Source organism: Mirounga leonina, unplaced genomic scaffold (assembly GCF_011800145.1).
Source record: "Mirounga leonina isolate KUSES-001 unplaced genomic scaffold, KU_Mleo_1.0 Mir_173, whole genome shotgun sequence".
NCBI classification, from domain to species: Eukaryota; Metazoa; Chordata; class Mammalia; order Carnivora; family Phocidae; genus Mirounga; species Mirounga leonina.
The window spans coordinates 41,808,998-41,823,598 of NW_023270447.1; the positions used below are offsets into that span (position 1 = coordinate 41,808,998).

At 34.6% G+C, this 14,601-nt stretch overlaps 1 protein-coding gene across 1 annotated transcript in view; it reads right to left on the minus strand.

Annotated features, from left to right (window-relative positions):
* The window catches only part of RAVER2 (ribonucleoprotein, PTB binding 2), a 93,851-nt gene that overhangs the window by 18,369 nt on the left and 60,881 nt on the right, over window positions 1–14,601 (minus strand). Inside the window, exons 10-11 of the mRNA XM_035018362.1 lie at window positions 9,059–9,170; window positions 7,451–7,587 (exon numbers count right to left, since the gene is read on the minus strand). Coding sequence (XP_034874253.1) covers window positions 7,451–7,587; window positions 9,059–9,170 — 249 coding nt within the window. The remainder of the gene's footprint in view (window positions 1–7,450; window positions 7,588–9,058; window positions 9,171–14,601) is intronic.

Genomic DNA, 14,601 nt, shown 5'->3' on the forward strand with positions numbered 1-14,601 from the left:
GGCAGTGGCATGTCTCATTTAGCGAGCAAACCACCGCACACCTTGCTGCCCACAATAGGCAAAGAGAACCTCTGCAGAGAACTGAACTGAAGGAAAAAGAGGCCAAGACTCAAGAGCATAGCACACGCAACACACGTAGGAGATACTCCCTAAAGGGCCAGGTCAAGGGGAACAGGGAACACAGCATTGAGGGCACTACAGGATCTATTCTTCATAAAGCTATTATTGTTTTTTGTTTTATTTTTAAATATTTTATTTATTTATTTGACATAGAAAGAGAACAAGTAGGCAGAGAGGCAGGCAGAGGGAGAGGGAGAAGCAGGCTCCCCGCTGAGCAGGGAGCCCAATGCGGGGCTCGATCCCAGGACCCTGGGATCATGACCTGAGCCGAAGGCAGCCGCTTAACTGGCTGAGCCACCCAGGCGCCCCCATAAAGCTATTATTGTTAAGAGCAACAGAAGTAGCTGACTTTCCTAACACAGAGAAACAGACAAAGTCAAACAAAATGAGGAGACAGCAAAAAATCTCCCATATGAAAGGACAGGACCAAACCACAGTAAGAGACCAAAGTGAAACATATATAAATAATGTGCCCGATAGAGCATATAAAGTAATAATCACAAAGATACTCCCTGGACTGGAGAAAAGAGGACATCAGTAAGACCCTTAACACAGAGATTGAAAAAGAACCAATCAGAGATCAAGAACACAATAAATGAAATTAAAAATACACTTCATGGAATAAATAGGCTAGATGAAGCAGAGGAATTAATTAATGACAGGCAACACAGAGTAATGGAAAGTAACCAAATTGAGCAAAGGAGAGGAAAAAAATTATGCAAATTGAGAACTGTTGTAGGGAACTCAGTGATTCCATCAAGCATAATAACATTTGTATTACAGGGATCTCAGAAGGAGAGAGAGATAAGGTGGCAGAAAACTTATTTGAAGAAATACTAGCTGAAAACTTCCCAGATAACCAGATTCAGGAGGCACAAAGAGCCTCCCCTCAAAATTCAACCCAAGGAGGGCCACATCAAGACACAAAGTAATTAAAATGGCAAAAAGTAGCAATAAAGAAAAAGTTTTAAAAGCAACAGTAGAAAAGAAGACAGTTACATACAAGGGACACTCCATAACATTATCAGGATTTTTCAATAGAAACTTTGCAGGACAGAAGAGAGTGGTATGATATATTTAAAGTGCTGAAAGAAAAAAAAGTGCAACCAAGAACACTCTATCCAGCAAGGCTATCATTCTGAATAGAAGGAGAGTAAAGAGTTTCTCATACAAACAAAACTAAAGGAGTTCATGACCATTAAATGAGTCCTACAAGAATATTAAAGAGGACTCTTTGAATGGAAAGGAAAACCATAGAGAGAGTATGAAGAGTAAAAAACACAAAAGCAGTAAAAATAAATATATCTGTAAAAATTGGTCAAGGGATTCCTAAAATAAAAGGATGTAAAATATGACACCATATACCTAAAATGTGGGGGGTTGGGGGTAGGGAGAGTAAAGAATGGGTTTAAACTTAAGTGACCATCAACTTAATATAGACTGCTATATGCAGAAGATGTTATAAACAAACCTAATGGTAACCACAAATCAAAACCCAGTAATAGATATGCAAAAATAAAGAGAAAGAAATCCAAATATATCACTAAAGAAAGCCAATAAACCATGAGAGGGTGCAAGAGAAGGATTAGAGAAAATCTATTGAAAAAACAACCACAAGGGGCGCCTGGGTGGCTCAGTTGTTAAGCATCTGCCTTCGGCTCAGGTCATGGTCCCAGGGTCCTGGGATCAGGCCCCGCATCAGGCCCCCTGCTCGGCGGGAAGCCTGCTTCTCCCTCTCCCACTCCCCCTGCTTGTGTTCCCTCTCTTGCTGTGTCTCTCTCTGTCAAATAAATAAATAAATCTTAAAAAAAAAAAAACAACAACCACAAAACAAGTAATAAAATGGCAATAAATACATGTCTGTCAATAATTACTTTGAATGTAAATGGACTAAATGCTCCAATCAAAAGACATAGGGTGTCAGAATGGACTAAAAAACAAGATCCATCTCTCTGCTGCCTACAAGTGAGTCATTTCAAACCAAAAGACATCTGCAGATTTAAAGTGAGGGGATAGAGAAACATTTATCATGTAAAACAAAGTCAGGGTAGCAATGCTTATATCAGAAAAATAGACTTTAAAACAAAGACTGTAACAAGAGACAAAAAAGGACATTGTATAAGAATAAAGGGGACGATCCAATAAGAGGATATAACAATTGTAAATATATATGCACCCAACATGGGAGAACCCAAATACATAAAAGTGTTAATAACAAACATAAAGGGAACAATTAATAGTAATACAATAATGGTAGGGGACCTTAACACCCTATTTACATTGATGGACAGATCATCCAAACAGAAAATCAATAAGGAAACAATCGTTTTGAATGACTCATTGGACCAGATAGATTTAACAGACATATTTAGGACACTCCAGCCTAAAACAGCAGGATACACATTCTTTTCAAGCACACATGGAACATTATCCAGAATAGATCACATATTAGGCCACAAAACAAGCCTCAACAAATTCAAAAGATCAAAGTCATACCATGCATCTTTTCTGACCATAATACTATGAAACTAGAAATCAATCACAAGAAAAAATCTGGGAAGAGCACAAATACATGCAGGTTAAATAACATGCTACTAAACAATGAATGGGTCAACCAGAAATCAAAGAAAAAAATCAATAATTACATGAAAACAAATGAAAATGAAAACACAATGGTGCAAATCTTTGGGATGCAGCAAAAGCTGTTCTAAGAGGAAGTTTATAGCAACACAGTGCTACCTCAAGAAGCAAGAAAAATCACAAACAACCTTACCTTACACCTAAAGAAGATAGAAAAAGAACAAACCCCAAACCCAGCAAAAGGAAGGAAATAATAAAGATTAGAGCAGAAATAAATGATACAGAAACTAAAAAAAAAAAAGATCAGTGAAATCAGGAGCTGTTTCTTTCAGAAGATCAACAAAATTGATAAACTCTTAGCAAGACCCATTAGAAAGAGAGAAAGACCAAATAAACAAAATTACTAATGAAAGAGGAGAAATAACAACCAATACCACAAAAATACAAACAATTCTAACAGAATATTATGAAAGCCTATATGCCAAACAGATTGGGCAACTTAGAAGAAATGGATAAATTCTGAACAGACCAGGTACTGGTAGGGAGATTGAACCAGTAATCAAAAAACTCCCAAAAAACAAAAGTCCAGGACCAGACAGCTTCACAGGTGAATTCTACCAAACATTTAAAAAAGAGTTAATACCAATTCTTACCAAATGATTCCAAAAAATAGAAGAGGAAGGAAAACTTCTAAATCCTTTTTATGAGGCCAGTATCACCCTGATACCAAAATCAGATAAAGACACCACAAAAAATAAAAATTACAAGAGAGCGAGAACACAATAGGCCAATATCTCTCATGAATATAGATGCAAAAATCCTCAACAAAATATAAGAAAACTGAATCCAAAAATATATTTAAAAAATCATGTACCACGATCAAGTGGAATTTATTCCCAGATGAAAGGGTGGTTTAATATTCACAAAACAATCACTGTGATATGTCACATCTAGAAAGGATAAAAACCATATGATCATTTCAATAGATGCAGAAAAAGCATTTGACAAAGTACAACATCCATTCATAATAAAAATACTCTCTGCAAAGTAGGTCTAGATGGAACATATGTCAACATAATAAAGGCCTTATTTGAAAATCCCACAGCAAACATCATACTTAATGGGGAAAAACTGAGAGCTTTTCCCCTAAGATCAGGAACAAGACAAGCACGTCCACTCTCATCATTTTTATTCAACACAGTACTGCAAATCCTAGCCACAGCATTAAGACAACATAAAGAAATAAAAGGTATCCAAATTGGTAAGGAAAAAGTAAAACCTTCACTATTTGCAGATGACATGATACTACATATAGAAAACCTTAAAGACTCCACCAAAAAACTACTAGAACTGATAAATGAATTCAGTAAAGTTGCAAGGTATAAAATCAATGTACAGAAATCTGTTGCATTCCTATACACTAATAATGAAGCAGCAGAAATTGAAAATAAAAAAACAATCCTATTTACAATTGCACCAAATACATTAAATATCTAGGAATAAACTTAACCAAAGACGTGAATTCTGAAAACTATAAAATACCAATGACAGAAATTCAAGACAAGGCAAAGAAATGGAAAGACATTCCATGCTCATGGACTGGAAGAACCAATACTGTTAAAATGTCCATACTACCCAAAGCAATCTACAGATTTAATGCAATCCCTATTAAATACCCAGAGCATTTTTCACAGAACTAGAACAATCCTAAAATTTTTATGGAACCACAAAGGACCTCAAATAGTCAAAGCAGTCTTGAAAAGGAAAACAAAACTGAAGGTATCACAATTCCAGATTTCAAGTTATATTACAAAGTGGTAGTGATTGAAACAGTATGGTACTGGCATAAAAACACACACACAGATCAATAGAAGAGAAGAGAAAGCCCAGAAATAAACCCACAATTATGCCAGACAATTATATGGTCAATTAATCTTCAACAGAGGAAGAATAAACATACAATGGGAAAAGACAGTTTCTTCAACAAATAGTGTTGGGGGAAAACCACAGCAACAGGCAAAAGAATGAAACTGGACCACTTTATTTCACCATACACAAAAATAAACTCAAAATGGATTAAAGACCGAAATGTGAGGCCTGAAACCATAAAAATCCTTGAAGAGAACACAGGCAGTAATCTCTCTGACATCGGCCACATCAACACTTTTCTAAATGTCTCTTGAGGCAAGAGAAATAAAAGCAAAACTAAACTACTTGGACTACATCAAAATAAAAAGCTTCTGCACAGCAAAGGAAGCAATCAACAAAACTAAAAGGCAGCCTACTAAATGGGAGAAGATATTTGCAAATGACATATCTGATAAAGGGTTAGTACCCAAAATGTACAAAGAACTGATACAACTCAACACACATAAAAAAACCCAAATAATCCATTTAAGAAATGGGCAAAAGACATGAACAGACATTTCCCCAAAGAAGACATACAGATGGCTAACAGACACGTGAAAAGATGTTCAACATCACTTATCACATGGAAATGCAAATCAAAACTACAATGAGATATCACCTCACACCTGTCACAATGGCTAAAATAAAAAAACACAAGAAAAACAAGTATTAGCAAGGATATGAAGAAAAAGGAACCCCCATGCACTGTTGGTGGGAATGCAAACTGGTGCAGTCAATCTGGAAAACAGTATGGAGATTCCTCAAAATATTAAAAATAGAACCCGTATAATCCAGGAATTGTACCATTAGGTATTTACCCCCCAAATACAAAAGCACTAGTTAAAGGGATACATGCAACCCTATGTTTATTGCAGCATTATTTACAGTAGCCAAACTATGGAAGCAGCACAAGTGTCCACTGATAGATGAACAGATAAAGAAGATGTGGTATATATATATGCAATGGAATATTATTCAGCCATAAAAAGAATGAAATCTTGCCATTTGCAACAACATGGGTAGAGCTATCGTGTATAAAGCTAAGCAATAGAAGTCAAAGAAAGACAAATATCATATGATCTCACTCATTCCATATGTGGAATTTAAGAAACAAAACAAATGAGCAAAGGGAAAAAAAGAGAGAGACAAATCAAGAAACAGAGTCTTAACTAGAGAGAACAAACTGGTTACCAGAGGGGAGGTGGGTGGGGGAAATGGGGGATGGGGATTAAAGAGTATGCTTATCATGATAAAATAAAGTGATAAAAAATTAAAAAGTTATATAAAAAGTTAAATCATACATGTTTAAAAAATTTTTTTAAGCTTATTGTGCTTCCTCCTGTTTATAAAAGTAAATTTTGCTCCTTGTAAAGGAACAAAAAATTAGAATTGTACAGGACTATAATTTATAAATTTTTTTAAATTAACAACAAATTATGAAACATTTACCATGTGTTTACATAGTGTTTTACTTGATCTTTAATATTTGCATTGTATTTCTGGAATAAATATGACATAATTTGTTTACTTAGTCTTATAAATTGTTGGAAATTTAGGCTGTTTCTAATTTACAAAACTATAAATTATTTATAAACGATTTTACACATCTCTGATAATTTCTTTGGATTTTGTCACTTGTAAAAATAAGTAGCAGACAATGTCCTTACCTCGATTACTTAAATTGTTAACTAATAAAAGAATAAAAATGGAGCCTTATGAAAAGTCTATATGAGGGAATGTTTTCCAGGTTGTGTTTGTATTAATTCATGATTACCATTCCTTGGATATAGGTCTGTTGGCACCTAATTACATCATCTTCCAACCTATATCTCTCCATCTTTTCCACAGGTATGTAAGAGACTTCATTACATATAATTCTAACATCCGGCTGTACCATTTTTACAGAATCTATTTCACCTGTGTTTCTAGTATCCTATCATAAAAGCATAAGAAGGCATCAATGGTTCCAAGCGAATTCACACAGGTTTTCTTTTCTAAAGGCTATTAGAGAAGATGAGGCAAACACAGGTGCTCCAAGGAAATCAGAGTGGAAGCATTGCTCCCACAGATAGGGCAGAGCTGAGAAGCTGATGTGCTGAGAAATAAGAAAGAATCTGAATCAGAATGGTAATTATAAGACTCCCACAATTATATCATCATATACTGCTACCATAATATATACTCCCAGCTTAAGCCACTGAGAATAACCTGAAGGAGAAAAGGCCAAAGTAAAATTGACATATTTAAGTAATGGCACAATATGTCTTTGGAGTATAATACTTTTTATATTAGTGATTGGTTTAAATGTGAGCCTAATAGTGCCTATAATTATGGTCGTGTGTCTGTAATCAGTAAACAGTGGTGAAGAACAGAGGCATTTCCTTGAGTTCCTTAGTCGGGTGTACATTGGTAAGACCACAAGTCAGCAGTTTTTCTGTAGAGAGCCAGATGGCAAACACTTAATCTTGTGGGTCACATAGTCTCCACTGCAGCTATTCAGTTCTACCATTGTGGTACAACAGCACCGTAGACAACATGTACATGAATGGACGTGGCTGTATTCCAGGAAAACTTTTTTTACAAAACAGGCAGTGGGCTGGATTTGGTCTATAATTTGTTGACCACTAGTGTAAACACCGCAAGGTAAATATCTAGCGCAAAATGACACTTAAGGTCTTGAACATGTCCTAAAATCCCAAATGAGCAAGGAATATTGTGCAGAGGAGTGCAATTTTACTTTCCTATGATATTACAGGAATCACAATTTCATATTCAGTGAACTCAATATATAGTTGAACCAATTTCTCTAGATATCATCAAAACCTGAGAATCATTTATTTACCTGTGCATAATCACCAAAAGGTTGAGAATAAGAAATGCACTTTTCCAATGTGTGTTGTGATTCATTTCCCTGAAAGACTGCATCCAGAATATTGCTTGCAATTCCAGTCTTCTGTAGAGTGGTTTTATTTGCAGGGGCTAAAGGCAAACATCAATAATATTTTTAGCTAAAAGTTGTTTTGTTATAGATTATAAACAAAATACAAAACTCATTAATTCAACATATTCCCAAACAGAACACAGATTTTCATTTGCCAGTATATATCTATATTTCTTATCCCCGGGAGAAGAATATATAGTATATGATGTTGTCTTGTTCATTTAAAGCAACTGAAAATGGAAGTTTGCCTTATGGATAAATAATTTTGATGGAAACATTTTAAAGATATGTGTCTAATCTCTAAAAGAGGCAAACAAAATGTAAACTAATCATTCTTCTTAATGCAATAGTTGTAACCATCGATTCTTATTTTTTTAAAAGATTTTATTTATTTATTTGACAGACACAGCGAGAAGGAACGCAAGCAGGGGGAGCAGGAGACGGAGAAGCAGCTTCTCACTGAGCAAGGAGCCCAATGTGGGGATCGTGACCTGAGCTGAAGGCAGACGCTTAATGACTGAGCCACCCAGGTGCCCCGTAACCATCAATTTTTAGACCAGATAAAAATGTAGTAGGTATAGGAGAAGCACATTAAATTTTTTTCTGGCTCTTTTAAAAAATTACAAATTAATGTCTAGGTTCAAGAGGATACTTTAAAAACAGAGAATATATATTAAAATCTTTAGAATTTATTTTCCCAGATTTGCTGCGTGCATTTACACATTAAACATATACACATAAGGATATATAGCTTTAAACAAACAAAAATGGAATCATTTCATGCACACATTTGCTTTTTCCACTTAATTTGCTTTAGAGATTTCATATTAGTACATGTAGCTCTCCCCCAACTGTAACAAAAAGTTGTATTGCATTCCATTTTATGATGATTTTTTATTTAACCATTCCCCTATTGATGAACTTTAAGGCACTTTTCAGTTACACAATTGACAACCAACATTGTAGTGAATATCCTAGGGCCTAGAGCATACCATATTTGCAATTTTCCCTTAAAATTATATTTGATAATTAATTTACCTTAATTAAAGGCCTGAGAAGGTCTTCCAAAAAAGTAAATAAGAGTTCAACTTCTGCCAATTATCATTAGCGCACATATTTTGGGGGTACTTTGCAAATATTCTGGATATATGAGATACACGGAGGTTTAAACCTCTATTTTAGAAATAGATTTAGAATAGAAATGATTCTATATATAGTAAAACATTATAGTATTGCCAATAATTCCCTTGCCTGATGATTTTCTATTATTATTCAAAAATAGATTATATTCTTAAAAAAATGTTACAAAAGATTTTTTCCTTAAATAATTAGAATGCATTTTAACTGTCTTAACTTTAGTTATTCTTTAATTTAAAGACTGGGGTCATAATTTAGGCATTCATAACCAATAAGCATTATTTACTTCCATTCAATTAAAAATTAAAGTAAAACTGATTATGGAAAGTATTTAATAAAACTCCAAAATATTAATACTGAGCTCTCACTTACATGATAAGCACACACTGGGCAACACACTTGCCAAATTCAAGTATGGATTTTTACTGAGCCGTATTTCTTTTGGTGGTTCTCCCAACAGTGAAGTCTGATTCTTAGAGGCAGCCTATTTATCAAAAACAAAACAGTAGGTGTTTAATCAGAGGTACAGGAAAATAAAAATGCGGAAAGAGATTTATTTATTTATTCTTCAATAAATCTAGTCTAGTGTAATAAAAATTTGTGGAACCTCATATTTGAACATATGAAGTTATGGAATATTTCTGGATATTGATTAAAATGATCACATTCCACTTGCTATTACTTTTTCAATTAGTTTTTTTTTTTTTAACTATTCCAGAACCATAAAACTTTAGAAATGAAAGAATTAAAGGGCTTCTTGTAAATCCTTCTCATTTGAACTAGGAGATAATTCAACTTCACAAGAAAAAATGAATCCCATATCTTATTTCCAGAAATACTGTTATCTACATTTTCTTATTAAGATTTTTATTTTATAGTATATGGCTACAGCCAAATGATAAAGGAAAGCTTACTTATCTCTGGTTCTAAATACCAAACAAAATAAGTGGATTTAATAAAATCCAAATCCACAGTTTAGAAGATAACCCTAGAAATTCACATTTCTTGAAAATATATCAGTAAATTTTATATAACTAGGTGTAAGAGTTCTAGTATTTCTTTTACAGAAGAAAAGGCTGATTCTTCAGATCATTTCTTTTTTTTTTTTTTAAGATTTTATTTATTGATTTGAGACAGAGAGATACAGAGAGAGAGAGAGCACGAGCAGGGGGTAGGGGCAGAGGGAGAGGGAAAAGCAGACTCCCCGCCGAGGTGGGAGCCTGATGTGGGGTTCGATCCCAGGACCCCAGGATCATGACGAGCCGAAGGCAGATGCTTAACCATCTGAGTCACCCAGGTGCCCCTCATTTCATTTTGTTCTGAGACAATTTTTTACTTTTCACTTTCTGTTGGTAAAAACTTTTTAAATAAGACAATTCAGATTACTATAATTAAAGCTAGCAGTTTTCATTTCAAATTAATTTTTACTTTGTTCCCTGAACAGAATGAAGGAAGTATAATCTCAAGTGCTTATTTCTATATTTGAGAGCAACAACTCCTTTTTTTCTTCCTTATCTGGCCAATATTATTGTATTTGGATTGCAAAATCTGTCTTGTACAACTTCATAAGCCCCAAAGAAGTCCAGATTTGCTTGTGATATGGATACAGATGTATTTATCTATTCAAATATGCTTACTCAATGTTTTCCATGCTCCAGGCACTGCGGTAAGCATTGATAATACTAAAATGAGTAAGACAGGGCACCTGGGTGGCTCAGCATCTGCCTTCAGCTCAAGTCATGATCTCAGGGTCCTGGGATTGAGCCTTGCGTCAGGCTCTCTGCTCAGCGGGGAGCCTGCCTCTCCCTCTCCCTTTGCTGCTCCCCCTGCTTTTGCTCTCTCTCTCACTCAAATAAATAAATAAAATCTTTAAAAAAATAAATTCAACACACTCAGCAAAGTTGGAATAGAAGGAAGCTATCTTAATATAACAGAAGTTATATATGAAGTTCCATATATATATGAAAAGTCAACAACATACTCAATGGTGAAAGACTGAAATCTTTCCCTCTAACATCAAGAACAAGACAAAGCTATTTGCTTTCACCACTTCTGTTCAACATAATATAGGAATTTTAGCTAGAGCAATTAAGTAGGAAAAAGAAATAAAAGACATCCAAACCAGAGTGGAAGAAGTAAAGTGATTTCTGCTTTTGGATGCATGAAAACCCTAAATGTTACACATATACAGACACAAACTTTTAGAATACATGAATTCAGCAAAGTTGCAGTATATAAAATCAACATACAGAAATCAGTTGCATTTCTACACACTAACAATGAACAATCCAAAAAGAAAATTAATAATTCCATTTACAACAGAATCAAAAAGAACTTAAGAATTAACTGAACCCCCCTCAAAAGGAATAACTGAACCAAGGAAGAAAAATACTTACTTAAAACTACAAAACATGGCTGAAAGTGATATTTAAGCAGAAATCTCAATAAAGTGAGGGATTAAGCCATGAAAATATCTAAGACTGCACTGTCCAATATGATAGCTACTAGCTACACATGACTACTGAGCATAAGAAATGTGGATAGTTTAAACTGAGATGTATGTGGAATGTAAAATATATACTAAATCTCAAATAGTACCAAAGAATGTAAAATATCTTAATAGCTCAGTACATATTGCATTTTGAATATTTTGAATATACTGTATTAAATATTAAAAATGTTAAAAACGGGCACCTGGGTGGCTCAGTTGAGTGTCCAACTCTTGGTTTCAGCTCAGGTCATGATCTTGGGGTCCTGGAACCAAGCCCTATGTGTAGTTCTGTACTCAGTGTGGAGTCTGCTTGAGATTCTCTCTCTCACTCTCCCTCTGCCCCTTCCCCTGCGCATGCTCTCTCTCTCTCTCTCTAAAGAAATCTTAAAAAAAATTTAAAAACATTGCTGGATTAAAAGACATAAATAAAAACTTTCTCTGTCAGGTGCCTGGGTGGCTCAGTCGTTAAGCGTCTGCCTTCGGCTCAGGTCATGATCCCAGGGTCCTGAGATCGAGTCCCACATTGGGCTCCCTGCTCGGCAGGAAGCCTGCTTCTCCCTCTCCCAGTCCCCCTGCTTGTGTTCCTGCTCTCACTATCTCTCTGTCAAATAAATAAATAAAATCTTAAATTAAATAAAAAATAAAAACTTTCTCTGTCAAATAAAATCTTTTTTAAAAAAACCTCTCTGTCAAATAAATAAAATCTTAAAAAAAAAAAAGACAAATAAAAGGAAAGGCATCCCATGTTCATGGATTAGAAGATGCACTGTTAAAAATGTCAGTATTAACCAGTGACCTACAGATTCAATATAGTCCCTATCAAAATTCCAACTTTTTTTTTTTTTGCAGAAAAAGAAAAATCCACCCTAAAATTCATATGGAATTTCAAGAGACCCCAAATAGTCAAAACAATGTTGAAAAAGGTGAAAAATAGGAACAAGAATGGAAGGCTAATACTCTGTGATTTCAAACTTCTTACAAAGCTACAGTAATCTCAACAGTGTAGTACTGGCATAAAGACAGAAATACAGACAAATGGAATAGAATAGAAAACCCAGAAGTAAGTCCCTGCATATATGGTTAAATGATTTTTGTCAAGAGTGTCAAGATTATTCAATGGGGAAAGGACAGTCTTTTCAACAAAAGTGCTGGGAAATCTGGAAATCGCATGTAAAAGGGTAAAGTAGATTCTCACCTTACACCATATACAAAAATTAACTCAAAGATCAAAGACCTAAATGCAAGAGCTAAAATTATAAAACTCTTAAAGGCTTAGGTAGAATGCTTCATGATATTGAATTTGCCAATGGTTTTTTTTGGGGGGGTCTGACAACAAAAGCAGAAGCAGAAAGTGAGAAAGAGAGAAAGAAAAAGAAAAAATAGATCATATGTTGGGCCACAAAATAAGGCTGAACAAATTTAAGAATACTGAAATCATATCAAGTATTGTTCTGACCACGATGGTATGAAACTAGAAATCAATAACAGGAGGGAAACTGGAGAATTCACAGATATACAAAATTAAACAACACACTCCTGAACAACCAACAGGTCAAAGAAGAAATCAAAAGAGAAGTAAAAAAATATCTTGAGACCAATGAAAATGGAAATATAGCATACCAAAACTTATCGAATACAGCAAAAGCAGTTCTAAGAGGGAAGTTTATAGCAATGCCTACAAGAAGAAAAAAGAAAGATTTCATTCAAACAACCTAACATTACACATCAAGGAACTATAAAAAGAAGAACAAACTAAGCCCACAATTAGCAGAAAGGAGAAAATAAAAAGGTTAGAACAGAAATAAAAGAGACTAGAAAGACAGATCCGTGAAACTAAGTGTTGGAGTTTTGGAGAGATAAACAAATAGAGAAACCTTTAACTAGACTAGCCAAGAGAAAAAGAGAGGACTCAAATAGTTAAAAATGAAAGAGGAGATATTCAAACTGATACCACAGAAATATAAAGGATCATAAGAGACTATTACCAAGAAATACATGCCGACAAACTGGATAACCCAGAAAAAAAAAAACAAACGGATAAATTCCTAGAAACTTACAACCTACCAAGACCAAATCATAAAGAAATAGAAAATTTTATCAGACCAATAGTGAAATAAGAAGTAATCAAAAACCTCCCAACAATGAAAATATCAGGGCCAGATAGCTTCACTGGTGAATTCTACTAGACATTTAAAGAAAAATTAAAGCCATTTCTTCTAAAACTCTTCTAAAAAAATTGAAGCGGAGGGAGTACTTCCTAATTTAATGAGGTCAGCATCGCCTTCAGACCAAAGCCAGACAAGAACACTACAAGAAAATAAAATTGCGGACCAATATCCCTGATGAACATAGATTGCAACAATCCTCAACAAAATACTGGCAGCCCAAATTCAACAATACATTGAAAGACTGCACACCATGATCAAATGACATAGCGCAGACATAAACACACACATATGTAGTCAATGAATCTTTGACAAGGTAGTCAAGAATTCACAATAGGAAAGGACAGTTTCTCTAATAAGCGGTGTTGGGAAAATTGGATGTCTACACACTAAAGAATGAGATTGGACCAGGATCTTACACCGTACATAAGAATTCACTCAAATTGGATTAAAGACTTAAAGATAAGACCTGAAGGGGAAAAGTTCCTTGATTTAGTCTTGGCAATGATTTTTTGGACATGACACCAAAAGAATAGGCAACAACAGCAGAAGAAACAAGTGGGACTACATCAAACTAAAAAGCTTCTGTACAGCAAAGGAAACCATCAACAAAATGAAAAGACAATCTCCTGGATGGGAGAAAATGGATACAGCCATAATGGAAAACAGTATGGAAGTTCCTAAAATAATAAAAAATAGAACTACCATATGATTCAGTAATCCCATTTCTGGGTATATATTCACAGGAAATGAAATCACCGAGGTAGAGTACTCCCACGTTCACTGCAGCACTATTCCCAACAGCCAAGATACGAAAACAACATCAGTGCTCTTTGATGGATGAATTCAGCCTTAAATAAGGAGGAAATCTTGCTATTTGTGATAACGTGGATGGACCTTGAGGGCATTATGCTACGTGAAAAAAGTCAAATAGAGAAAAACAAACACCATATGATCTCACTTATATGTAGAATGAAAAAACAACAGCAAGCTCACAGATACAGAAGAGAGACTGGTGGTTGTCAGAGGCAGTGCGGGCAAAATAGTCAAAAGGTACAAATTGCCAGTTATGAAATAAATATATCAGGGGGGTGTAATGTACAGCATGGCAATGATATTTAATAATACCATGTTTTATATTTGAAAGTTGCTAAGAGAGTAGATCTTAAAAGTTCTCACCACAAGAAAAAAAATTATAACCATGTATGGTAATGGATGTTTGTGATGATCATTTTGTAATATATGCAAATGTCAAATTA